Genomic DNA, 23,723 nt, shown 5'->3' on the forward strand with positions numbered 1-23,723 from the left:
TTTCATGCCCACATGTGAACATCGACAGAAGGAGCATATATCAATTAACTCAATTGCTAATTATTTTTATTTTTAATTATTTTTTTTTTCTTATTAAATGCTTTACATGGTACTCCGTACTATCGGATAAAATATAATAATACTAATTTTCACCTCTTCTAGTCTTAGCAGTGAGGACGTTTGCAGTCAATATATCCTTCAGTTTAGCCTAAGTGGTCAGACTATAAATTTCACACTTATATATATATATATATTTAAACTCAGATGAAAAGCGTCTCAACAAATATGTGTTGACCATCATCCGTATGTTATGGATCCCTTTTCCTTTCTGCCTGAGGCTGACACTCAGTGTGACATAAGTCATTTCCGAAAGTAGTTAGTCAACTTTGCTGCTCCTGTCATGTGATACAGTGTGTGCGGGGTTATGGGTGGCACTTCTTTTCAAGTTTCCATCCCAGTTAGTCAACCCGCTGTAGTGGCCGAGGTTGGATAGTGGATTATGCACATTTACGAATCTCCTTTCTTTCTCTCTTTGGATTTTAAATACTGATTTCCTCATCATACTGGGATTTCTTATTTTCATCCTTATGTGCAGGTTGTAATAAACTCAGCCATAAACATAACGCCACTTCCACCTTTTCCTTTGCCCAATAAAATAGTCACAGCCACCACCGACCTGCGTATTATCCGTAGATACCTCGGCCTCTGCAAGTCAGGAGCCGAGTAATGTGGGGACCAGCTGATCTGCATGCTGGGGGGAGATCCCATATCAGCTCTGACCTTTCGTTAGACTGTTCCCTTCCCCCTTCCTGAGAACCAAACACCGAGAGATCAGGAGATATGGCAGAACAGACTCCTACCAAGCCCTCTTCATCCACAGAAGGGTTCTTTCAACCCTTTCCCACTATCCCCGCCTGCTATAGCTTCTCTGCGGCAAGCGCCCGGGGAAACCACTCTTCATCCGACGATGTAGTTCTAGGCCGGATTCTGGAGCTATACCTTCCCCACAACTGCAGCAACGCAGGCCAATCCATTCACGACCTGTCTCGCCGTGCACTTGAGCCTCGTGTCCTTCAGCACAGCGTTGATGCAGAGACCAACCCGCCCGTTCTTCGTCCGCTCACCACCTTTGGCGAGGAAAATCGTGTGGATCCTCTGTGGACATCGACTGGTTGGAAGGCACTCAAGGCCATTGGCCAGGAGGAAGGCCTCGTGAGTGTCGCTTATGAGACGGAAAACACAACTTGGAACCGCCGCGTGCATCAATTTGCTCTCAACCATGTTTGGTCCGGGAGCGCCGCCATGACGGGATGCCCTGCGTCTATGACGGATGGAGCAGCAAAGCTGCTTGCCGCTCATCTTGGCGATCCGGATGGAGACCAGCCTGGTCGTGGAGAAGTGTTGCGTGAGGCATACCGCCGCCTCATCTCGCGCGATCCTAATGTTGCATGGACAAGTGGCCAATGGATGACGGAGCGAAAAGGTGGCAGCGACGTGCGAGGGACGGAGACGATCGCACGTCGGCTGACTGACGAGGAACTGCTTCAGGAAGCCTCCCAGCGGGACGCGCACGGCATGCCGCTTGGACCATGGCGTATTGACGGGTTCAAGTGGTTTAGCAGTGCGACCGACTCGGAAATGACGGTGATGCTGGCGCAGACAACCAAGGGACTTAGTTTATTCTACGCACCAGTGCGGCGGCGCGCTAGTCGGTCGGCATCGTCTCCCAACGAGACGGAGTTGAATGGCATCCGGATTCAACGGCTGAAGAACAAAGTTGGCACTAAACAACTACCCACGGCGGAGTTAGAGCTGAAAGGGGTGCGAGGGTGGTTGATTGGGGAGGAAGGACGCGGTGTGAAAGAAGTCGCGACCATCCTCAATATCACTCGCCTGTATACAGCCGCTGGCTCGGTGGCGGGATGGGGCCGTGGGTTGGCCATTTGCCGGGCCTACACGCGGGCTCGCAAGGTTCAAGGCTCACTTCTCGCGGATATCCCTCAGCATGTGCGCTGGATGGCGGTCGAGACGGTGAAATACTCAGCAGCCATGCATTGGGCCTTCTTCGGCATTGCGCTGCAGGGATCCGTCGAGCAGGACTGGGACCTGATGGTTCGCAATACCAAAGCGGCTGCCATAATCCCGCGTGATAGGAAGCACGCTGCAGCTCTGCTACGACTCATCACCCCGGCCTTGAAGGCTCAGGCCAGTGTGGGTTCCGTCCAGGGGCTCCGAGAATGCATGGAAGGACTTGGGGGGGTTGGCTACTGCGAAAATAACGAGGATGGTGGCATTCTAAATGTAGCGAGAATCCTTCGGGATACGCTGGTCAATCCCATTTGGGAGGGTACGGTCAGTGTGATGGCTGAGGATGTGGTGAGAGTCATTCTAGACCCACGGATCAGCAATGGTAAAATTATCGAAAATGTCCTCGGTCAGTGGGTGCACCATGTACTCCAACACTGCCAACGAACGTTCCCGGATGAGTGTGCGTTCGTCGAGAAAAGGCTGCAGAGTCTCGTCGAGATTACCAATCACGTCGACAAGGCGGAGCTGCTTTGGCGGGGGAGAGACATTCTTGGGCATCTGCAAGCCATTGTCTGCGCTTGTTTGCTAATGTATGATGCTTGCACTGACGGCAATGAGGTGGCTGTGATCGTGGCATCACGATATATCCAGTCATTTGCGGACTCTGATATACAGAAACCGTCTCAATGGGATGTGGAGTCACGGAAGGATAGAATGATATTCTTGGGAGAAGATATAGCCCGCGCTGTAAATGGGAAGCTCTAAAGGGACATATTTGGAAATACTGGTGAAGATGTTTGAAAACGGTGCAAATATCGAATTGCTGGCCTATAGTTTGCATTGGTACATGTATTGTTGGATTAAATGAGGTATAACTCCTGGACAAATTCTTACTGTGTTACTCGTTATGGAGACTAGCTACAGACTAAAACAACGAAGCTTCTCCGACTTTGTAAGCTAGAAGATTTTGACCAAGTATCATCATGTCGCAATGTAGTCAAGAACTGGAAATTGACTAACTATACGAAGCCAAAGGGAATCTATATAGAAAACGTCTTCATAACGTTACTCTTCTCTCGTTTCAAGAACCGCTCAAACGTCCCCAGCTCCACATTCCACTCCCTAGTCCTTTCCACATTCGCAAACTGTGCCATGTCTCGCATTGCCAACTGCGCCTGAACTAGCGGGTTCACAGCAGCCTGCGCTTCAATCTCCTCGTCAGTCAAATAAGCAGCCTTAAGCTCTCGCCCTGTGATCTTCGCCAGCTCGTTGACAATCTCCTCAACAGTCAACAACTCCCCAGCAATTTCAATTTCTTCACCATGAAATCTGTCGTCAGTGAGCGCCATTGCTCCCACTTTCCCAATATCCATTGGATCCACCAGCGGGATCTTTGTCTCGGTGGTCCACGCTGTCACCCAGCAGCCCTTATCCACCAATCCAGAATACATATGCACCATCGGCGCAAGAAAGTTTGTCATGAAGTTCCCAGGACGGAGAATGGTCCACCTCTCGAATCTCAAGGTCCGGACTTCGTTCTCCAAAGCTTGTTTAGCAAGAAGCAACCTCCCCATGAAACCAGTGGGCGTGAAAGTGCGAATTTTGTGGGGTTCGTTGACGGCGAAGGCGCTGCTGTAGACAACGTGTTTGATGCCAGCTTCTTTGGCGAGGGTGAGGAGTCGCTTACCGCGGATGACTTCGTTGTCAGGATTTTGTAAGTCTGGAACCATGTTCAGGAAGAGACCGGTGCAATTGGCGAGACTGGCTCGGAGGGAGGCTTCGTTGTCGTAGTTACCCATGGTCACGTCAGCACCCAAGGCGCGAAGGTGTTGGGCCTGCGTGGAGAGTGGGGTGCGGGTGACGGTGTGTACTTTGATGCCCTTTTCGTGGAGGTATTTTGCTATGGCACCGCCCTGGGTGCCGGTTGCGCCACAGACGAAGACGGACATCTTGAGTGGTAGATTGGAATGAAAATTGGGATGAAGATTGTATTGACAAAAAAGGTAGGGTAATGGAATATAAGATTGTGATGATGCTGATGAAGATGGTAGCATACTGGCAGCATACTGGCTGTTTATATAGGCGAGTGTAGGATAGTCTGCTATGAGAGTTCTACTCCGTATACAAAGTCCGCTGCGGCGTTCCACTATTGAACAAGGAATGATTGGTTGAGCTAAATTAGCGGGCGGAACTCCGCCGTCCCCACTGTTTTCCTCCGCAGCCATCTTACGTTTGGATTCCCACCGTCAACACATATCCCAGAATCAATATTGCAGCCTCGCATTTCTTCCATCAATTGGGACCCATGAACTCATCAGCAGAGCGGGCTAACGCTCCGCCGCGGCGGAAGTCCTGCGAGGCCTGCAAAATCGCCAAGCGACGCTGTGATCTCGCCTGGCCTGCTTGCTTCCGATGTGCCCGCCGCAACCAGATCTGTGTCTACCCAGGCAGGCAGCCACAAGGGATGGACCTAGAGGCAACATCGCTTGCAATGAATCTCCTGGAAGACAATATGTTACCGGTCTACGCCGAAGCCCAGTGTGTGACGGATGTCGGCTTGCACCTCCCAGATGCAGTGTCATCATGTTCCCTCGAGCTTCCTAATCCCGAAACGGCAGTAACCAGCCTACTGGCCCAATGCCCGCCTCTGCAGCGTTCTGAGATATCGCTCACACAGGACGACCCAAGTACCTCTGTGATAAAAACGAGGTCTTCGCTGTCTATCTCGGCTATTGTCACAGAACGCTTACAGTTCGGTATGGATGTCCTGAAACAAGCACCCAAAATGATGGTCCTAGAAAACCAGACACCCTGGTGTCATCGGCAACTATACAAAGATGGCATGCCCAGGTCAATGCAAGGTGCGTTCTTATTAATTTTATGTAGGTTTTTTTCTAATCGTTGCAGATGCCCTCTCTTGCTGCGCCCTCTACATGGCTCGAAATGAAATCAATGCGCCTGTCATTCTCTCTTCCTTCAAAACCCGCATTGACGATCTTCTCGCTTCCCCACCACCAAGCACAGCTCTCGAAGCACTCGCTCATACCCAGTCTTTGATACTTTATCAGATAATGCGTCTGTTTGACGGGGACATCCACGCCCGGCTGTCCGCCGAACCCCTCATTCCTCTGCTGGAGACATCGGCCTTCAACCTTCTGAACTATATCTACTTTCCAACCGCCGAGCTCGACACTACAATTACCACGCCCATAGATGTCATCATGCCGTCCTGGAGTGAGTGGGTATACCAGGAATCCGCGCGTCGCACCGCCCTTTTCACGTTTTATCTGGTGCAGATATACCGCTTAGTGACGGGCGAGAACAACCTCAGCTGCGATGGGCGTCTGGGTCTCATTCACTCCTGGTATCTATCCGCACCCTTGTGGAATGCACAGACTGCATTCGACTTTGCAGTTGCATGGAACGAGCACCAGCATTTTGTGGTCTGCAATGGAGATTTCGGCCATGTGCTTGAAAACGCGCGACCGTCTGATGTGGACGTGTTCGGACGGATGCTCCTCAGTACGGTTTTCGGAATTGATCAAGCCAAGGCCTGGTTTTACACCCGGGGAGCTATTCTTTTAACATATGTCCCAGAGTCATCGCGGCTCTCGTCACTTCATCACCACCCATGATCGACCTACGACCGACCTCAGATCTCCACGGCACACACAGACATCGGCGGCTGGGGGGGTAAATGCCTCCGACATCCGTTTCTAGCTTCTCCACTTCTGGATTAGCGCGTAACATACACCCGATCGCGAGATTCTTTACCGCTAGTTACCTGGGCGCTTCGGGATGTACTGTCGTTCCCTGTCTTCGCGGCTGGCCACCAACAAACAACACAGCTGACAAGTTCAACCGTACTAGATTTCTGTGATTCTCAGTTAATAGCCGATACACCCTGCCTCCTTTGATTGTATTTATACTCAGCTTATCTTGGCCTGGAACCGTGTTCTGTGCCAGTTGGCAGAATATCTTGACTGTTAATTGGCCTTTTCGCTCGCTATCGAAGCTACGGTTGCTTTCCATCTTTCTGCAGAATACTGCCAGGCCGACGATGAAGCCAACTGGATGTTTGGTAGCTATAATGTTTGCATTCCAGTTTGGGTCAACCCGCCGTCTGTTAACCGTGTTCTCATTCGGATACCACTGCCTTACAAAATTGGTGAAGCGACTAATCCTGGCAATGTTGACGAAAAGCTGCGCTGTGAGGCCGCGACCTATATTGGATTCGTCAAAATTGCCCCAGCGTACCTATCCCGTTACTTCACGGGTTCGCCTTTCCTGATGGACAAACTGTAGGTCGGCTAGAGTCCGGTTGCCAGATTTTCGCTAAATTGCAGCCTGTTGCAGTTCATCGAACCATCTTCTGCACCGCTTCTTACTCGTATATGTTGGCGGGTTAACCACACCGTACGCTCTTGGCTTGGACTCCCAACCTCATGCCCGTATATCAGTCTGCGTCGGCGTGGTGCATGGAGGACTGGATACATGATTATCGGTTTTGTCGAACGTGGTCGAATGCTCTCCGATTCATGGGCGGTTATGCTTCAAGATACAGCACGAAGACAAACTCTCTTCAGTGATCTTGCGAAGATCATTCTGTCACTAAACCGTGTTCAGCTACCTCGAGCCGGATCCCTTACTATGTCAAACGAGGGAGTCATAACTCTCACCAATCGGCCATTAACCTTACGTCTGCAGCCTTTGGAAAACGAGGGGATTGCCACCATTCCACGTGACTCAACCTATGAATCCGTCGAACCATATCTTCTGGATCTCTTACAGTGTCACGATAACCGCATTTGCTATCAGCCAAATGCGATTCATGACGTGAAAGATGGTCAAGAGCAATTGGCTGCTCTTACGATGATGCGTGGGCTTTTGCAGCAGTTCGTCTCTCGTCAGCACCGCCATGGCCCCTTTTTTATGACCCTCACCGACCTTCACCCGAGCAGTATCTTTGTTGATGACGATTGGCATATTACATCTCTCATTGACCTCGAATGGGCGTGTGCCTTTCCACTCGAATTACAGACCCCACATTACTGGCTTACTGGCCGGCCCATCGATGATATCGAACATGGCGAGCACCTGCAGATGTTTGAGGAGGTTGTCATGGAATATATCGATGCTTTTAAGAGACAAGAGATGACTCGAGGCTCGCCTATTTCCCATGCACAAGTCTTGAGGGAGTGCTGGGACAGGGGAAGCTTTTGGTATTTCCAAGCTGTGCATAGCCCCAAAGGGCTGCTCCGAGTTTTCAATGAGCATATCCAAAGGAGGTTCTGCGAAGAGCACTGCACACAAAGCATATTCGATCGGACCGTTAGTCCATATTGGTGCGTGGACGCCAAAGGAATCATTGAGAAAAAGGTGGAGGAAGAAAAAGACTACAAAAATCGACTAAAGGTGCGATTCGCTAGCTGATATAGCTGCAGCATGAAAGCGGTTACTGGATACTACTTTCTGTGTCACAAGGCGACTCCCTTGAGCGATGGACTACTTTCTTTTCTTCCTCCACCACGCAAAGCTCGATGGAACACGTTTGTCGAAAGTGTTTGACATACTGGTCGACTAACCTCAACGTTCGATCGAAAATTGGCTCGGACGCTGAGTCGGAAATTGATTCGGACGCTAAGTCGGAAATTGGTTTGGACGCTGGCCCTTGCTGGAGGCCTGGAGGGGCCCTCACGGTATCCATCAAAACTAGCTGAAGGCTTAAACCTTGAGAGAGAGAATCATTCTGTTTTAAATAACGCATCACTGATAGGATGTCTGGTGATTGCAAGTCAGATGGATGCTGAAAAGTCGCCCGTGGGTCGGGGAGGAGATAGCCAGTTTGGAACCACATGGACGGCAGCCCGCTCATGATTGGTGACTGGCCGATCACCACCCAAGGGCCCCGTTTACTTTGTTAGTGGCGCCAGCTCTCTATGCCCTACTTTCCCCTGAAGGAGCTTTCACGCGCCAGCTGCATTGTCCCCATGGATTCCCTGTGGCTCGAACTATTCATATATAGTGGGGTAGACAAGGCATCGATGGCTGCCCTGGCCCCTTGATGATTTCTTTACCACCTGCGCAACCTAGAGATATCCAGGTCCAGACATACAAAATGCTTCAATGGAGCTCGCGCTGCCTTCCAGGGTTCAGCATTCTGCTACTGATATCTCTTCTTCTCCTAGCCTTCTCCGATAATGTGGACTGGAATCTCCGGAAGAGCCCCAGACCGTCGCCGCCCAGGAAGCCGGCCCATGATCCCAACCATGTACTGACCTTGGCGCAAGCCTTCTTCGCCATATACACCGTGGTCATCCATCTGAACATGTTTACCTTCACGCTCCGTCTTATTTGGTCGCTGTTCTGGGTAACCAGGAGAACGCAACAGGTTTTCCAGAGGCGCATCTGGCCCAAACATGCGAGCAAATTAGACTCTACAGACGACTCCCTCCTGAATCTCGGCAGCTTACCTGTCTTTACTGAAGAGCAGAGCATACCGAAGTCGTCGACTAAGGATACCATTCATGCCATCATTATCCCCAACTACCGTGAGGATGTAGACACACTTCGGACTACTCTAAGCGTATTGGCAAGCCATCCAAATGCAAGAGTTCACTACGAGGTTCGGCCCCTTCACACACTGATCATCTTCAAGCGATGCTTACTCGTATCAGATCTACCTTGCCATGGAAGAGAAAGAGACAGGCGCAATTGAAAAGGCACTGAAGCTAGGCGCGACGTTCGACGCCTCGTTTCGCACCATCCAAACCACTTTTCACCCCTTTGGAATTGACGGTGAAATTTCCGGCAAGGGTTCCAACGTGGCATATGCGGCACGTCATATCATCAGTGTTCATCATGAAGCCCGGCGCATGGAAACTTGTAATGTCATCATCACGGTCATAGATGGTACGCCAGTCGCACTTTTGCTCCCTCTTCCATCATACTAACACGGATGAAGCCGATACCCACCTGTCCAGAGATTACTTCACTGAAATACAGCGCATTCGTGACCTCAACCCTTCGGAGGCTGAGCGTACCCTGTACTGCTGTCCCATAATATTCGATCGGAATTCACTCGAAAGCCCCGTCCTCGTGCGATGTGCCGATCTACTCTGGGGATTCGCCGGCCTATCCACCATGTACCCGGGAACTGCGCTTGCTATCCCGACATCGGTTTACTCGTTGCCGTTGTCTCTAGCAGAGAGAGTCGGGGGATGGGATAGCGATCCAACAGCGATCGGGGAAGACATGCACATGCTGCTGAAGTGCTACTTTGAGACCTCCGGAAACTTGATTACCCAGGCCATCTACGTCCCCGCCAGTCAGTGCAATGTTTCGAGCGATGTCCGTCGAGGGTGGCGACGCACCGTTGATACGTGCATTGCGCGATACAGGCAAGCGCTGCGACACATGTGGGGGGCTCTGGACTCGGGCTTCGCTGTACGACGAACGATGGGCAATTTGCGCTTCCGACGTTGCTTTGTCCTGCGGCCACGCCAACTGGCCCTCGTCCACTTACTCTGGGAGGCTCACTTCCTCCCCTGTCATGTCACCATCCTTCTGGTGTTTTCCGTAATTTATACACTGTGCAACCCCAGTGGCCATATGCACCCGACTTTGGCATTCGCCTTCGACTTCACCAATACATTACGGACATGCTCTTTCATCGGCATGAACCTGGCTATCTCGCTCTACGACCACTGGCATGGGATCTGTGTGGAGCAGCGCATGCAGGACATGCAAGCTGCCCAAATCTCCGGCACTGGCTGCTCGCGACGACAGTGGTACATGCCGCAGTGTCTGCTGGAGCGAGTTACCTTTCCCATTGCCGGCACGCTGTATGGCGCTATCCCCACGCTACAGGCCGCTTTCTCGCATTTTTGGACCGATCGGCTGGAGTACCGGGTGAGTAAAAAGCCTAGCTTTGAGCCCGAGTCCGTGCGCGAAGTGCCGATCTGGGCCGCGGCCCATGTCGCTAATGATAATGCTTAACTGTCTTGGTATCTTGGCTGTCAATTTTTCATTGGATGGAGCAAACTTAAGACTTTCTTTATAAACTGGCGTGGCCTCTGTTTACATCTACATCCATTTTCTCATATATAATACCTAATCTATAGAACTGCTATCTCATAATGACGAATGCGAAACGGGCTATCACTTGACATAACGAGTAATACCTACCATTCCACCCCCCTAAAGCCGCAGCGTACTAGTATACCCCCCTCCTCATGAGTACAGAGTAGGAGTATAGAGTTAGGATAAATACGGATCGACCAGCTGATCCAGTCACATTTCCGCTGATCGCTGCAACGTGCAGGACCCTGCGCGAACCAACCGCAACGATTCTCGCGACCACACGTTGCGCAAATCTTCAATCCTATTCTCTTTTGCTTTCCTATCAGCAATCCCGACAGACCCTGCCCTACCCTGGATGGAATGATTGGATTAAATCATGATGGGCTCAACCGCCAACCAATGTCATGTCCGACCGTTTCAGGCTAGCGGTCCCCACGTGCGTCGGCCGAGCATTTTTAGCTTTTTGCTTTAAAGGTGAATAGATGGTGAGCGGACGGGCGTTGAAGTTTCCTTATATTAGAAAACATTGTTGCCTAGTATGTGGGGATGGATTTTGTGGATAGAACAATCCTGCGATGGTATAGGGTTGTGCGTTTGTGGTTCATCTCGTCTGCGGTAGTTAGTCTACGGGGGGCGATAGTGTCCGTTGGGGAAGAATTATTTCTAGGTGTTTTATTGTTTACTCTCTACTGCTAGTATTGGATTGTGTGGCTTGTGAATATTTCAGAGAAACTGTATATATCACACAAGACAATATACTCATGCAAATAGTCATGATTTTCTGAACATTATAAAGAAATATCAGTCTTAGTCATCCGAAGATTTTATAGTTACAGGCAGAATATATAACTGAAGTATTATATTGCAGCGAGATACTGTTCCACTTCTCCACAAATCTCTCTGAGACTGATGCTGCTACTCCTCCCTGTTAACAAGATGAGTTTCCAAAATGTCACCAAAGTGCTATAGGAAACGATTCAATGAATGGAGCAAACGCCTCCTCTGTGAGTTGCCGTCTCCAATCGCCCGGTCTCTCATTCTCTGCGGAAGACGCCACCGCTCGACGACTAGGGGAATCTTGTGGAATGACCGTACTAGTAATCCAGCGTCGAGGACTTAAAGCTGGTACTATAGTCTCGGATTTTGCCAGCCGGGGCTCCTCCTTTCGCTCTTGGGGCACCGATGATCGTGATGATCTTCGAGCGTCACCGACATCATCGTCTCGCTGCCGGTGCCAGAGAGAAGAAGAAGAAGAAGAAGAAGAAGAAGAAGAATCAGAAGCAAGAGCACGCAAGAGCCGCTCGCGGGATAGCCGCAAAGCCGCTAGTCCTTGTGCGACATACTCCTCGTTATGCAGCAGCTTCAGATTGGGATTGAATTGGAACCCAAAGATTGGGTATCGACTGTGCTCGGGGTCCGATGCGGTATTGGTATAGACGTAAGCGTAGTCGGTTTTATTGTTATGCAAGCGATCCTCCCGCCGGACGTCCGCGTGGGTTCGATGCGGCCATCGGCTGGGGAGGGAGTGGATCAGGCTGCGGACGTAGAGCGGGAAAACATTGGGAGCAAAGCGGAAGAACAAACGGCCGCTGTGGTAGGATTCAGGTGATGTCCACTCCTTACTGATGGATGTGTCCTGTTGGACTCGGTCTCTGAGTTTGTCGCGCGCACGGCGGAAACAGATGTGCTGGGGGGTTTGAAGGGGTGGAAATGCCGATGGCAGTTGTTTGTTCTCGTCTGTGGTCTCATCCATGAAATCGGGCAATGAGCCGGCAGCGTATGTGAAGAAGAGCACAGGGTCTCTGGTGGCTGGCCACGCAGGGTCAAATTCAAAGATGGAGAGCCGCATGCCCCGGAGACGTTTCAGACGGCAGAGCTCGAGGAGGCCCCCATCCCAGAAAGTGTCTCGGACCGTCTGGATGGGGAAACGAAGATAGATCTGGAGAGAGATGGCAGCGAGGTTGGAGAACCCGAGACTGATCAACGAGAAGGTCTCGTTCCATTCGGCGAGGTGTGTATCCATTCCTTGCTCCGGTGGAACGCGTATGTTAAGATATTGTATTGATTGAACTTGCCAGCGCTGTAGACAAAAAGTAAAATTGGAGAAACTTCCAACTTCCTGGGTGAAGAAAACAGTGCGCATATAGGGCAAATGTCGGGCTTCATTGTAGATCAGACGGCAGGTGAGTAGGAAAGAAAGATTCATAGGCTTGCGATCAAGGTCCTGGGGACAAGGGTAGTCTTGAGAGGCAATTCGAGATGCCAGACCCGTGTACGGATCAGATCGGAGAATACTTTGTTGTGTTGTCACACATTCTTGGTGGCTGCAGGTTTCGGGTATGATGGATGCATGATGCCGCATGGGGTTTCGCTGTATCTTCAAGGAGCACTTCGAGATGTTACACTGAACTGTAATTGGCTTGCGTTGGATAGGACAGACATGATGTTCGAATACTGCTTCGTAAATGAGGAGTCGGACCTCTGCAGGTAACGATAACAGATGATGTTGTGCATGTCCTGATTTAATACTCGTTGTATTCTGTGGAGTACACATTGCAATGGGAATGAAAATTCTGTCCCACTTCAAGAGAGGAAGAGAAAGTAAGACAAGACTTAAGCCAAAAATCTGCCTTGATTTTTCTGCCAGCCTTGTGTCAAAGCCGTCTTATCGGCGAGCGACTAATTTAGTCCAGTGCATACAGCAAATGATAACTAGGCATCGAGTCACAATTCGGAAGGTCGAGCCGAGACTAGTTGCAGCGCGAGCCGAGACTCATAATAGATTCACCTTGAAGTTGTCCAGGGAGAAACAATCGAAAAATAGAGCGTTTGCTCTTAAGAGCTCGATCATTCTTGAACAGAATGAAGCGGAAGAAAGAAGAAAGGACAGAGTAGTGCACTGTTCGAATAACAACACCATGTCAGTGCGCTACACCAGAGTTGCATCGGAGAATGAATGGAATGCACCTCACCGGCACCTGTGCAAACACCCCTTTGTACGTAGCTCAGGGCTACCGTGGGTTCTATTCTCCTTGTCCCTGCTCATCAATACCTTCATGATCTATCATCTATCTCGGACAAGATATGAGGTTCCCCTTAGAGAACCCAACGGCCTCGTCCCTGAGTGTGAGTCGATACAGACACAGCATCAAATAAAATAATAAACTATGTTCTGACAAAGCGAGGTCTCATGTACAGTTCCAACCAAAGAAGTTATTTTCTGGCCGCATGAAGAGTTTGTGTCCGATCATCAGTCTAACCGGTCGATCTCGGAAGTTGGTGAGCGATGGCTGTCACTATTGCCAAGTATGTTCGCTTTATTCAAAAAACCCAAAGCGTCTGTGCTGATACAATAAACCACCATCCTTCTGTAGAAGGTAATGGCTTTATAGCAGTTGAAGACCCTAAGCGATACAATCTCCCAGACCCAATCGAAGTTGGCAAAACGGAAGTGTTCACTCCGGCGGTCTTCCACCAACTACATTGTCTGGTAAGTGTTCAACCTTCGGGGGGTCATTGATGAGCTCAGCATTTTGATTGTCAAGCCTAGTACATGATTATGCATCATTACGACGTATTACTTTCCAATCAAGCCGATACCCATCACACGATGGACGGAGATGATCTCTGGCATGTCGACCACTGTTTTGACTACCTGCGGCAATCCATTCAGTGCTGCAGTGACACCGCGCTAGAAGGGCAAGGGGAGATGAAGGCTCCGGGTACTGACGGTAGCGGCGGTGTGCACATATGCAAAGATTATGAATCGATTCGTGTTTGGGCTGAGCAAGGACGGATCACAGATCTCACGCATAATTGATGAAGAAATAAGGGGCCCGATTTGCAGGGGATTAGCCACCTGTGCTCTTTCCAGCAAGGTGTACGAGCTCCTCTAGAGCTGCGAAGTTCCCACATTCATGTTCAATTCCAATTCCACTAGTAGATTCCAGTTGTGCATTCAAAGGTTCCAGAGCAAGGTCCGCCGTACAGAGAATGTCCTAACACGGTGAGCGATGGCATGCCACAGAACGGGAGATGGACCAATGTACTGACTTGCCGGATAAAATCAAAGCAATGCCCCAGATGCAATTGCTGGATTAAGGCCTCAGTCTGGTCGAGTGGTCGTATCCGTACGGATTCTGAGAGGAGCTCTGCGACATGTGTCCGAAGCGATGACAAGCAGTGCAATTTGTGGTACATTCCGATGCCTTTGAGTGATTTGTGTCCGTGGACATCTTGGAACTCCACGCTCGACCAACCTTCAGGGATTTGAGATGCCCAAGTGGCGCTGGTTTTGTCGTCGAATGGTCGTAGCTCTGGGTTGTCTTGGAAGGTATATCTTATTCTGTCAAGGACAATTGGCGAGGTGCGTATCTGTCTCTCCCAGCGGTAGTGAAATATCACAGTTAAGATGACAATGGCACCCAAAAGTATAGTTAATATTGTTGTCATTATCCCTGTCTTGTTGGTCCTCATATTCAAGTAGATAGTTAGCGTAATGATGAGCAAGTAGTAAGAATCAACTTCACCATTATTTATACCCCTACGTGATCAAGTAAATCTAAGCACCAATGAACCGTGTATGTGAACCCTTATGAAAGATACAGTCTACCAGTTAGAATGCTTGGAAATGGCCTGGAAGCACAATAACAGGGGTTGAGAATCTCGATCGGCTCGCCTTTCCACATTAGCACACGCTAATATGCACGATGCGTCTCGACTTTCCTCCTCCCCACCTGCTACCAACTGTAGCAAACTGCACTAGAAAGGGAAATCTCGTCTATGAGCCTGATCGCCGAGAACCCTATAGATATTCATCGTGTAGTACAGTGGACGAGGACAGTCGATATGATCCTGGCAACCACCTTTTTTCCTTATATCATTGACCAGCATATGCAACGGTAATGAATATCCAACATTTTATGTTCATCCCACTGCTGGGAACCATTTGTATAGCTTTACTCTATCTGACCATCCGTGGTCCCTCCCCGCCAGTTACCGAGGATGTTTTCTTGCCGCAACAGTCACTAGTCGCAAACTTCCACTTGGACAACAGTACATTTGCTGACCTGACCTCAGAAGGGGATACCGCATGGGAGGCGCTCCTGCCGGCAAATAAGGGCGTAGTGCTTGCAACCAACCTTACGAGTGGACTTCATTTCTGGGCCACGGTAGCCATGTTTCACCAGCTAGACTGCTTGATCATGATCCGCAGGAAGGTGCAAGATCTGGCTTCGTCCGCGCTGGAGCCGGGTACCCGAAGCTTTCGGGCGTCCCCAGACGCCGAGTCCGTTCTTGATGCACTCGGGTACTGCTTTGATTATCTTCGTCAGGTTTGTCGTCTCTAAAAGAGTCTTCTCCAGCTCCTGCTCGCGCTGAGCTAGCTCGCCTAGATGGCTGACATCGGTGGAAACCCCCATGGCAGAGTCTACTTTGCTCTGCTGACAGCACACTCAACCCGGTCGCGGAATTGACCGTCGATGACGATCATGTGCTCATCACTGACGGCAATGCACTATGGCAACAATGCCGCGATACCTCTATCATCTACGACTGGGCCGCGCGATCAGGTCAACCATCGAAGGTACGTTTTAACCCACCTCGGTTTAGTCATAGCGCACAGTTGCGTACTATGTGACATAGCTAATGATCCGCCTTGCAAGTCTCCGCTGGTTCACCTCCAAAATCAAGGTTCCTGAGTATGGTGACTGGGCTTTGGTGTTCAGCTTTGGGTATTAGCATTGAGACACGCGATTGAGCGGGGGCCAGGAAGGCGTCCTGTGAGCGCTAAAGACAGGTGTAAAATCTCTGCAAACCTTTACGACTGAGTAGTTAGAGAGGTGGCAAAGGCCATGCGAAATAAATATTTCATTACCATCAAGAATAATCGATATAGGCATGGTCATCCCATCGTCACACCTTCGGGATCCTTATTACGGTTCGCTTCCAAAATGCCTACGATGGTGGTCCAATCTCTGCATTGGTGACTGGAGCCTCGCCCGTCGAAGAAATAGCCGGCCAAATCTCCGTTTGCATTCCTTCTCACCCGTGCCCATTCCAGTGTTGTGTCTCCAGCACACATAATTGCCTGCCGAACTGTTTAAGAAGACCATGTTAGTACTCGTCGAACTTAGGCAGGAGTGCGTGGAACGGTCGAGAGAGCTTCTCCTTACGATAATCTAAACAGTGAAACACATGCTTGTCGACTTTGACAGACATGTTTCCATTGTCATTGTCAACCTTGACTATCACATCACGCAGAATCCTCTTAAGCCGATTAGCACAAGTCAGTAAGACATTTAGACTTGTCGGAAGAGAGGGAAAGATAGAGTAGGCTGGCCGAGTGAAACATACCAGACAATGAAGTTGGTGAACCGACGAGACCATGTAGAGTTCGGCAGCGTCGGGATCATTGAGGATTGGACTGCTTGGGGGAATATCGAACCGGCGAGGATGTGGAATGCGAAGATATCCTTCGCCGACTGCAATTCGCGCGTTACCTTAGCACATGTTTGGCCAACAGGAGGATATAAAGGGGATACAGCATACGAGGCATGAGTTTATCCCATGAATCGTCCCCTCGGACTGTCGTATCATGAAACTCGGCATGATCATCAAAGATCATTTGTGATGTAGGAACTATAACCGCTGCCAATTAGCCATGGACCTTTTCTCATACCTCACATGTTCAGGTCATACAAATTTGTCATAATACAAATGTTGAGCTACTTACCATGACCGAAATAGCTTTCTTCTGGGAGGGCGAGGATATCATTCTCGATGACCATTTTTCCTCCCAGTGAACGGGCTCTTGCCGCCCCTGCCCCAAAGCCTAGTACGAAGACAAGAAGGGCTACAGTCGACCAAAGGAGGTGTGAGGAGCACCAGGGTTTTGTGGATTGCCACGACCGCCATTTGCTCCACGCTACATTGAGGCACCCAACCACAAACGGTGTGGGTAGCGTGTCGAGAGCGGGCGGTTCCTCATCCGTTACAGCAACGTACTCGTGAGTTCGCATTTCCAATTGAAATCTGTTGAGCGAAGGAGTGTGATACTATCCCCACGGTTAGGGGGCAATGAGTGAGGAAAATATCTTGATAAAAGCAGAGAAGAATTACACAGCCACTTGGTGTGATATTGTATACGCACAGCACTGATGTACGGGTAGTCCCACTCTAGATTGAGGCCCCATGCATCCACTAAGCGCAATGTCCCCTTGAGGGTCCGCATTGTGAGACTAGATTAGACATGTCTGTGCCTGTCGCTACGTGTCGCTCATGAGACTTTCCCATGCAACCCGGGACGCTAGTTCAGGGCCGGCAGCGGGTCGCCAATCTCCTCCGCACACAATTGATCAAACATTTACGTACTGGATCGAACGCGATCTGAGAACAGGGCGCTATCACATTACTGAGTCTGGTAAGATAAGGTATTTGTGACGCAAAGCTGAGTTTAACTGCAAATACTAACCACCTAGTATCCTGGGTCCACCCACGTAGTTCATACTGTCGGAGATTGTTGGTGTATGTAACAAACGGTATACAACCACTGAGAGATTTCGGTCATATTCTTTGGATCTAACTAAAATTCTGCTTCAAAGATACAAAAAGTTGAAGGGTACAACTAAACCTAGGCCATAAAACCATCTGATAATGTAGATCCTGGCCGGAGAGGCTACCCGCCCTGTTCGGCCACCGATGCAGTACCATACAAAAGACCCTTTTCAGATTAAGATATGTGAACCACCAGAGATCTGTTAAGGCGAAGATGAAGTGGAGAGATTATATTAAAGAAAAATAATATTATCAGACTACTTCTAGGATCTTTGAACACTAGTGGCCCTAACAGACATATAGCACAGAATCTTAAGCTACTTTAATATTTTGGATAACCATCATAAACCTCTATGAAATCTCCAATAAACATTCAGCTCTCCGGTAATCTCCTATATGAAGCTTTTGGTTGGTAGCTATTATAATGGCTGAGGTATATCCATTATTACATGGATGGCCGATCCGGCCGATCTACGTTAACCAACGGACCAACGGACTTCTTGCTGTGGGGATACATACCAATAGGGGCTTTAGGTATGTATAGCTAGACGCAGTCAGCGCCAACTTAGGCGGGGATCTGAAACATGCCCTATAGATAGACAGTGTGCGTCGTGAGCAATTGCCCGATAAGAGAAACGAGCTATCTGGGAGGCTACAAACATTAAGCTACTGTGCAGTAGCACCGGTGATGTGTACTCATGGCTGACGCCTTATTGCCAAGGTATTGTCTGCTTTCTTCAGATTAAAATGGCCGGATCACAATCTGGAGAAAGACTGGTGGTGAACAAGCCAAGTTATGATGGCAACTGCTCGAAGCTCGACCGGTTGCTGGACTTGCCGACTTCGTCGGAAAAAATGCGATGAGCACTGGCCAGCTTGTCAAGCGTGTCAATTGCGAGGGTTGGCCTGCGAAAATCAGGAAGCAAAACCGCACTGGATGGACGGAGGCAGCCGACAGGCGAAACAGCTGGCGGTGGTCAAGAAACAGGTCAAAGCAAGCGCGCGGCGCAGACGAGAGGCTTGGTTGCGAGGGTCTCAGTATCGCTTCAAGGAGGATAACCTACCACACCAGTCACATCATCCCACTGGCGAACGGTCATCCTCAACCGTGCACAAGTCGTCGGAGGACGAGACTCTTGTCGGCGATCTGCCATACTTTGCCGATCAAGCCGAGACTCTACTCACCCCGGAGTGGAGCGAGCTGGAGTGCCTTCAACATCCCCAATCTATTATACACAATCCTGCGACGCGAGTGGCTTCAGGCTTGGAGACGAATTCCCCTAATGAATCATCCTACAGTGGGGACCTGGTTTTCCATTACATTAACAGAGTCTTCAATGCTCAGTTCCCGGCTTACATGCTCTTGCCTCATGCGTCCGAAGGCTGGATTCTTCAGTCCATGCTGTCCTCTAGGCTGGTCTCCTGTGCCACCATGAGTGTTTCTCAACTCTACCTAGCTGTGTCTTTCAAGACGTCCGATGATCCTACTGCGTCGACCTGTGCCACTTCGTCCCCTGCCAGCTCGTCGCCTGCCACATGTTATTTTGACACGCTCATGCAATTGCGCGGCGAGATAGCCCAGCTCATCGAAGATTGCAATGGAGGAGAAAGAATTCAATTCATCAACTTAGCATTAGCCATGATTCAACTGATTTACTATGAGGTTTGTTGCGCCGCACAAAAAGACAGGATCAGCAAAGGAGAGCTGTTCTGACACGTTATAATTGCCCTCGCGCAAGCATAGATCTGGAGCGGAAACAACGATCGTTTCGAGTTGCATATGAATGCTAGCAGGTCGATTTTAGACCGGGCTCTCGAAATGCTGCAAGATGTCGCTTCATGCACCGAAGGGACAAGTCCTCATCACGACCAGGAGCGCGTGGCACTCACCTTCCTCACCAGCGCGTTTACCTGGCTGGATATCAGTGCGGTTGTATCCTTCAACAAGCGCGATACCTTCTTCGACGTCGACCGCATCTTAGCTCACGGTGATATACGCGTGGCAGAGGTGACTGGCTGTCAGCCGTGGATACTTAGTGTGATGATTCGGGTTGCCCGGTTGATTAGCTGGAAGCGAGCCCAAGTAGAAGACGAGACACTAGACGTTCTAGTCTTTGCTCAAAAGGCATACGACATCCGCAAAGCTTTGGATGCTGGTTTAGTAAACCTGTCTGGAGCGCCCGACCAGAATCGGCCGAGCCAATCTGTGGTCGTGCAGCTGACACGGGTGTACGCCAGCGCTTGCCTCTTATATCTGAACATGGAAATATCAGCCACATTGCCAAATGCTGCAGACATTGAGAGAGGGGTGGCTCAAACGCTGTTATTCGTTGAGGCGCTCGACAATCCTGCCATGCTTAGATGCTGCGTATGGCCATTTTGTGTCGCTGGCTGTCTCGCTTCGCCCTCTCAGGCTCCGAGGTTCAGACAGCTGTTCCAAACATCAATGAAGAGCGGCACAGACTCCCCTGGCTTAAGTGACTCAATTTGTTTTATGGAACGCTGTTGGGAGCTGAGACAACAGGGGGCTTCTGAGGCAGTGAACTGGTTAACAGCCATGCATGATCTAGGAACATATAAGGTGCTCTTATGACACGCACAATTCGAACTATTCTATTTTGTCTTTTGGATCTCTGCGAGATGGACCGGTGGAATCTAAGGCGTATTCGGTAGTATAAGTGGACTCTTGATGACCTGACGTGACGATGGCCAGCCTAGTTGGACTAGGACTCATATGAGTCTTAATGACACGAAATATTCCCTAGTGCGTGGTAGACGCGAAGTGCATGACAGTGTTTCCCACGTCAAAAACAGCAACAACGTTGCGTAGAAACACAATTCCCAATACAGTAAGACTAGCCCCAGCTCTGTTCACACCACTGAAACATGCTCCCTGGCCATCGTCGAAGATTAAATCCTGGGGGCTAATTGGAAAGACGTGACCTGCAATTCGAATCCCGATGGTAGGTGGTGTTGCGTTACAGGAGACCATATATGCACCAAAATCAGCGGAGTAGGTCGCGGGAGGATGAAATTGAGCGTTGATGGAGTCTGCCACTTGATCGGGGACATCAAGGAGGGTAGTTCCTAGCAAATCCATTAGTTCTGAAAATGGTGTTAATTCATGTTTGATAACCCACCGCTGTCGACGATCATTTGAAACGCTGTGGTATTTCCTACATTGTGCCACTGTCCCGTTCCCTCGACCTCTGCTGACCTGGTGCCCGTAAAGCCAGCGCCCACGAACTCGTCGACTGTAATGGTGTAGAAAGCATATCCACTGTAGTTATAACCCGGGAAATAGGTAGTTAATGTCTCAATCGGGGTGCTGACGAAACTGGTCGCCTTGGGTGTCGCTGGTGGAAGTCCTCCAAATGCCAAATAGCCGGCAGACTCTGTATCGCGACTCACAGCAAGGCTGAAGACCGGTGATACCAGGCCTGCCTCATACATGGTCGTGAATACTGGGTTGTAATTGAAGCGATTTGCTTGTCTGTCTGCGGAAACGTTGGTTCCAGGGTATGCAAATGTCAAGGCTGGATATGCAAGCCCCAAGATGCCGCTGGACGAGTTATCCCCAAACCATGCCGAGTATTCCACCACAGCCAGTTGCTGGCTAGGGACCTCAATATCTCCGATCGTGATTTGCTCGTACTCGAAGCGACCCTCCACGAAAGCTCCGCTGCCGTAATGAATGCGGAAGTTCTCGTCCGTCACGGATTTGGCCGTCAAGGATCGCTCGGAGTCGTAGGTTACCCCAAAGCCACAAGCCTCTTCGTCAACCTCGGACAGAGTTGAAGGGTCAGCACAGATGAAGCCTTTGCTGACAACCCAGGTATCTGAGCTCCCGGTGTCCAGTATGAGTGCCAACTCCTGATCACCCAAAGTCACATTGGCAATCAATCCTTGATCATGGTACACTGGAGATAGGGGCTCAATTCCGTATCCTGTCTTTCTGGCGGCGAGGCCCTGACGGGAAGAGTGTGACAGCTTGGCATGGTATAGTGGAATAGCCTGCCCGAGTCTATCATCTATCGCTGCTGACAGCGCGGCAAATAGCAAAAGTCCGGGAAAAAGGATACATAGGCGGATGAAAGACGAACAAGAAGCCATGGTTGAAACAATTATTTAGAGCAAGAGACAAAGACAAGGAAGCTAAATTCTGTGGTAGTAGGAATCATGGTAGACCCCAGACAGAAGAGAAATAGGGGGTGATCACCATTTATGATGTACGTGATTGACTACTTGACTACTTAAACTGCTGTCAATATTCTAGTGCTCCACCCAGCTCGCGTCGCCTTTCCTTCCATGACACATCAACGGGACCAGATAGCTGTGTACTGCAATGGATGTTAGAAGAACTGTTTAACCTTATCTGGACTAGCTATACAATTCGATCACTACGGGTATGTCATGGACCTTTTCAACAGTTTCCTTGGACTGAGTCCCAAGCACTTTATTTACCAATTACCACGAGTTATAAAGACACTGTTGTGAATGCTAATAGGTTGCTATGGTTTATAGGAAGTATAATGGCGTAGGCTGATATCTGTAAAAGACCTAAATATACATAATGATACGATGGTTGTACCTGCCGCCGTAAGAATGCTTCACTCCTGATGACCGTGCTCTCCGGGATGAGCAGCCCTACGCTGCAAAGACCACTCATGAATGGCCTTAAAGTCTCGACATGTGTGCGTGTCTCCAAAGTTTGGCAGTGTTGCATTTACCTGGTCTGACCAGAAGAAAGTCAAAGGGGTCAAATCTGCCTGGCATTGCACAACCTGCCGCAGATAGTCCAGGCAGTGATCTGAACATAAAGATGTGAACAAAACACTCTTTCGTTTCGGGTTAAGGATTGCCTACCAATATGCACCCGAAAGAAGTACGGAGCCTTTCCTCCAGGGTAGTAGTATTCGAAATCAAGAGCTTTTCGGACTTCATTCTGTTTGATGAGCGCGTTAGCCGCATCCGTTCTGACATGGGTGTTTTACCAAGGTCAACACACCACGCAGTGCAAGGAATGATAGACATCCATCCTAGGCATACATAATTAGTAGTTGCAAAAACTCACAAGATAGTATTCTTGAAAGGTCTTCACTTACTCTAAGCGCCAGCCGTTTGATTGCCGGTCTCTGATAGTTCGGTGCGCAATTGACTGCGCCTCCTCGCCGGTCAAGACAATCTCGGAAGCTTGAGACATCTCAGCAAACGGCGGAAATTTATGAAAAATGCTCTGAGCAAATCCTACCAATCATTATGTCTTCCCAAGCATCATCAATGGCATCTGATGGTTCGCCGACATATTGCGGTTGGTTCGGGTCGTCAATCACACGATAGAGTTTGCCATCACTGTCGACATCAAGACCACCAGTGAACCGGTATTTTGTTAAACGCACAGAGGAGCGAGCGGGTGCTATCGCAAGTAAGTAAAGCTACGTGGACTGTGTAGGTCGATGAAACATACCGAGGTCGGTGTCGAAACCGGAAGAGTAGCTGTGCGCCCGTCTGAGATTCCAGTTCTGCACTGCTAGAATACAGGTCGACAAGGCGAGCAACATGCTAGTCAGGTAAAGAACTTGTAATCCTACTCTTCTGGGCTTCTTCCTCTTTCCTGACTCCATGAGCTCTCCATTGTCGTCGATGATCTCCTTGTACGCTGATGCCGTGTCTGCCCCATTGCTAGGCAACGGATCATAATGTCTGGATGATTTCAGCACCCTTTGCCATCGGGCACCCTGGAACAACATAGCGTCAATATGTGAGGTGTCTAAGAACAGACTTTTATTCTCTCTGGAGCAGTTGTTGAGTGGAAGAAGATCTTATTCCAGGATTGGGGGTCCAAAAGCTGTTGGTTACAATGAGCTACACTTCGTGCTTGCCCACCATCATCTCTTACGATTTGGTGCAGATAAAAGCTACAATGTATGCCCACTGCGTCTAATTTTGAGCTAGCATTGGGGCAGGCTATTTCGTGATAGCCCATTAGGCTCTGCTCATTGCGTGCCAATCCGTGCATCCGATCCGTCATTTACAAGGATGCCCGTTTGGGTAGGGCG

General features: G+C 49.6%; 13 protein-coding genes across 13 annotated transcripts; 7 read left to right on the plus strand and 6 right to left on the minus strand.

The window, feature by feature from the left end:
* Positions 1-552: 552 nt before the first annotated feature.
* On the plus strand, positions 553-3,063 carry ASPBRDRAFT_45891 (putative acyl-CoA dehydrogenase). The gene has a single exon (XM_067625506.1). It carries the CDS (start codon positions 841-843, stop codon positions 2,791-2,793), a length of 1,953 nt encoding a protein of 650 aa, XP_067476806.1. The 5' UTR covers positions 553-840; the 3' UTR covers positions 2,794-3,063.
* A 5-nt stretch (positions 3,064-3,068) lies between these two features.
* On the minus strand, positions 3,069-3,977 carry ASPBRDRAFT_130935 (uncharacterized protein; the record flags this gene model as incomplete). Its single annotated transcript, XM_067618277.1, has 1 exon — positions 3,069-3,977. The coding sequence occupies one exon, from the start codon at positions 3,975-3,977 to the stop codon at positions 3,069-3,071; it is 909 nt and encodes a 302-aa protein (XP_067476807.1).
* A 356-nt stretch (positions 3,978-4,333) lies between these two features.
* Positions 4,334-5,663, plus strand: ASPBRDRAFT_130599 (Zn(II)2Cys6 transcription factor domain-containing protein; the record flags this gene model as incomplete). The annotated part of the gene is made up of 2 exons (XM_067618240.1): positions 4,334-4,889; positions 4,936-5,663. 2 exons carry the CDS (start codon positions 4,334-4,336, stop codon positions 5,661-5,663), a joined length of 1,284 nt encoding a protein of 427 aa, XP_067476808.1.
* Positions 5,664-6,102: 439 nt separating this feature from the next.
* Positions 6,103-7,461, plus strand: ASPBRDRAFT_198212 (uncharacterized protein; the record flags this gene model as incomplete). Its single annotated transcript, XM_067621185.1, has 2 exons — positions 6,103-6,329; positions 6,375-7,461. 2 exons carry the CDS (start codon positions 6,103-6,105, stop codon positions 7,459-7,461), a joined length of 1,314 nt encoding a protein of 437 aa, XP_067476809.1.
* Positions 7,462-8,146: 685 nt separating this feature from the next.
* On the plus strand, positions 8,147-10,026 carry ASPBRDRAFT_32389 (glycosyltransferase family 2 protein; the record flags this gene model as incomplete). Its single annotated transcript, XM_067623009.1, has 3 exons — positions 8,147-8,653; positions 8,706-8,940; positions 8,993-10,026. The coding sequence occupies 3 exons, from the start codon at positions 8,147-8,149 to the stop codon at positions 10,024-10,026; spliced, it is 1,776 nt and encodes a 591-aa protein (XP_067476810.1).
* Positions 10,027-10,852: 826 nt separating this feature from the next.
* On the minus strand, positions 10,853-12,803 carry ASPBRDRAFT_45893 (uncharacterized protein). The gene has a single exon (XM_067625507.1). The coding sequence runs from the start codon at positions 12,662-12,664 to the stop codon at positions 11,063-11,065; it is 1,602 nt and encodes a 533-aa protein (XP_067476811.1). The 5' UTR covers positions 12,665-12,803; the 3' UTR covers positions 10,853-11,062.
* Positions 12,804-12,911: 108 nt separating this feature from the next.
* Positions 12,912-13,988, plus strand: ASPBRDRAFT_281550 (uncharacterized protein). Its single transcript, XM_067622478.1, has 4 exons — positions 12,912-13,106; positions 13,309-13,416; positions 13,512-13,600; positions 13,661-13,988. The coding sequence occupies exons 1-4, from the start codon at positions 13,067-13,069 to the stop codon at positions 13,928-13,930; spliced, it is 507 nt and encodes a 168-aa protein (XP_067476812.1). The 5' UTR covers positions 12,912-13,066; the 3' UTR covers positions 13,931-13,988.
* ASPBRDRAFT_281446 (uncharacterized protein) lies at positions 13,858-14,701 on the minus strand. The gene has a single exon (XM_067622475.1). The coding sequence runs from the start codon at positions 14,584-14,586 to the stop codon at positions 14,047-14,049; it is 540 nt and encodes a 179-aa protein (XP_067476813.1). The 5' UTR covers positions 14,587-14,701; the 3' UTR covers positions 13,858-14,046.
* Positions 14,702-14,944: 243 nt separating this feature from the next.
* Positions 14,945-15,909, plus strand: ASPBRDRAFT_281617 (uncharacterized protein). The gene is made up of 4 exons (XM_067622479.1): positions 14,945-15,011; positions 15,190-15,443; positions 15,536-15,694; positions 15,774-15,909. The coding sequence occupies exons 2-4, from the start codon at positions 15,288-15,290 to the stop codon at positions 15,807-15,809; spliced, it is 351 nt and encodes a 116-aa protein (XP_067476814.1). The 5' UTR covers positions 14,945-15,011; positions 15,190-15,287; the 3' UTR covers positions 15,810-15,909.
* Positions 15,703-17,338, minus strand: ASPBRDRAFT_281622 (uncharacterized protein). Its single transcript, XM_067622480.1, has 6 exons — positions 16,844-17,338; positions 16,660-16,749; positions 16,465-16,592; positions 16,284-16,377; positions 15,986-16,206; positions 15,703-15,926 (listed from the first exon to the last, which is right to left on the minus strand). Exons 1-5 carry the CDS (start codon positions 17,127-17,129, stop codon positions 16,013-16,015), a joined length of 792 nt encoding a protein of 263 aa, XP_067476815.1. The 5' UTR covers positions 17,130-17,338; the 3' UTR covers positions 15,703-15,926; positions 15,986-16,012.
* A 1,125-nt stretch (positions 17,339-18,463) lies between these two features.
* ASPBRDRAFT_32393 (Zn(II)2Cys6 transcription factor) lies at positions 18,464-20,257 on the plus strand (the record flags this gene model as incomplete). Its single annotated transcript, XM_067623010.1, has 2 exons — positions 18,464-19,327; positions 19,409-20,257. The coding sequence occupies 2 exons, from the start codon at positions 18,464-18,466 to the stop codon at positions 20,255-20,257; spliced, it is 1,713 nt and encodes a 570-aa protein (XP_067476816.1).
* A 168-nt stretch (positions 20,258-20,425) lies between these two features.
* Positions 20,426-21,777, minus strand: ASPBRDRAFT_131051 (uncharacterized protein; the record flags this gene model as incomplete). The annotated part of the gene is made up of 2 exons (XM_067618291.1): positions 20,426-20,751; positions 20,805-21,777. The coding sequence occupies 2 exons, from the start codon at positions 21,775-21,777 to the stop codon at positions 20,426-20,428; spliced, it is 1,299 nt and encodes a 432-aa protein (XP_067476817.1).
* A 378-nt stretch (positions 21,778-22,155) lies between these two features.
* Positions 22,156-23,573, minus strand: ASPBRDRAFT_45901 (oxidase ustYa family protein). Its single transcript, XM_067625508.1, has 6 exons — positions 23,132-23,573; positions 22,916-23,080; positions 22,770-22,857; positions 22,673-22,703; positions 22,531-22,609; positions 22,156-22,474 (listed from the first exon to the last, which is right to left on the minus strand). The coding sequence occupies exons 1-6, from the start codon at positions 23,412-23,414 to the stop codon at positions 22,275-22,277; spliced, it is 846 nt and encodes a 281-aa protein (XP_067476818.1). The 5' UTR covers positions 23,415-23,573; the 3' UTR covers positions 22,156-22,274.
* Positions 23,574-23,723: the final 150 nt, after the last annotated feature.

This window comes from Aspergillus brasiliensis, assembly GCF_001889945.1.
Source record: "Aspergillus brasiliensis CBS 101740 unplaced genomic scaffold ASPBRscaffold_10, whole genome shotgun sequence".
Lineage (NCBI taxonomy): Eukaryota > Fungi > Ascomycota > Eurotiomycetes > Eurotiales > Aspergillaceae > Aspergillus > Aspergillus brasiliensis.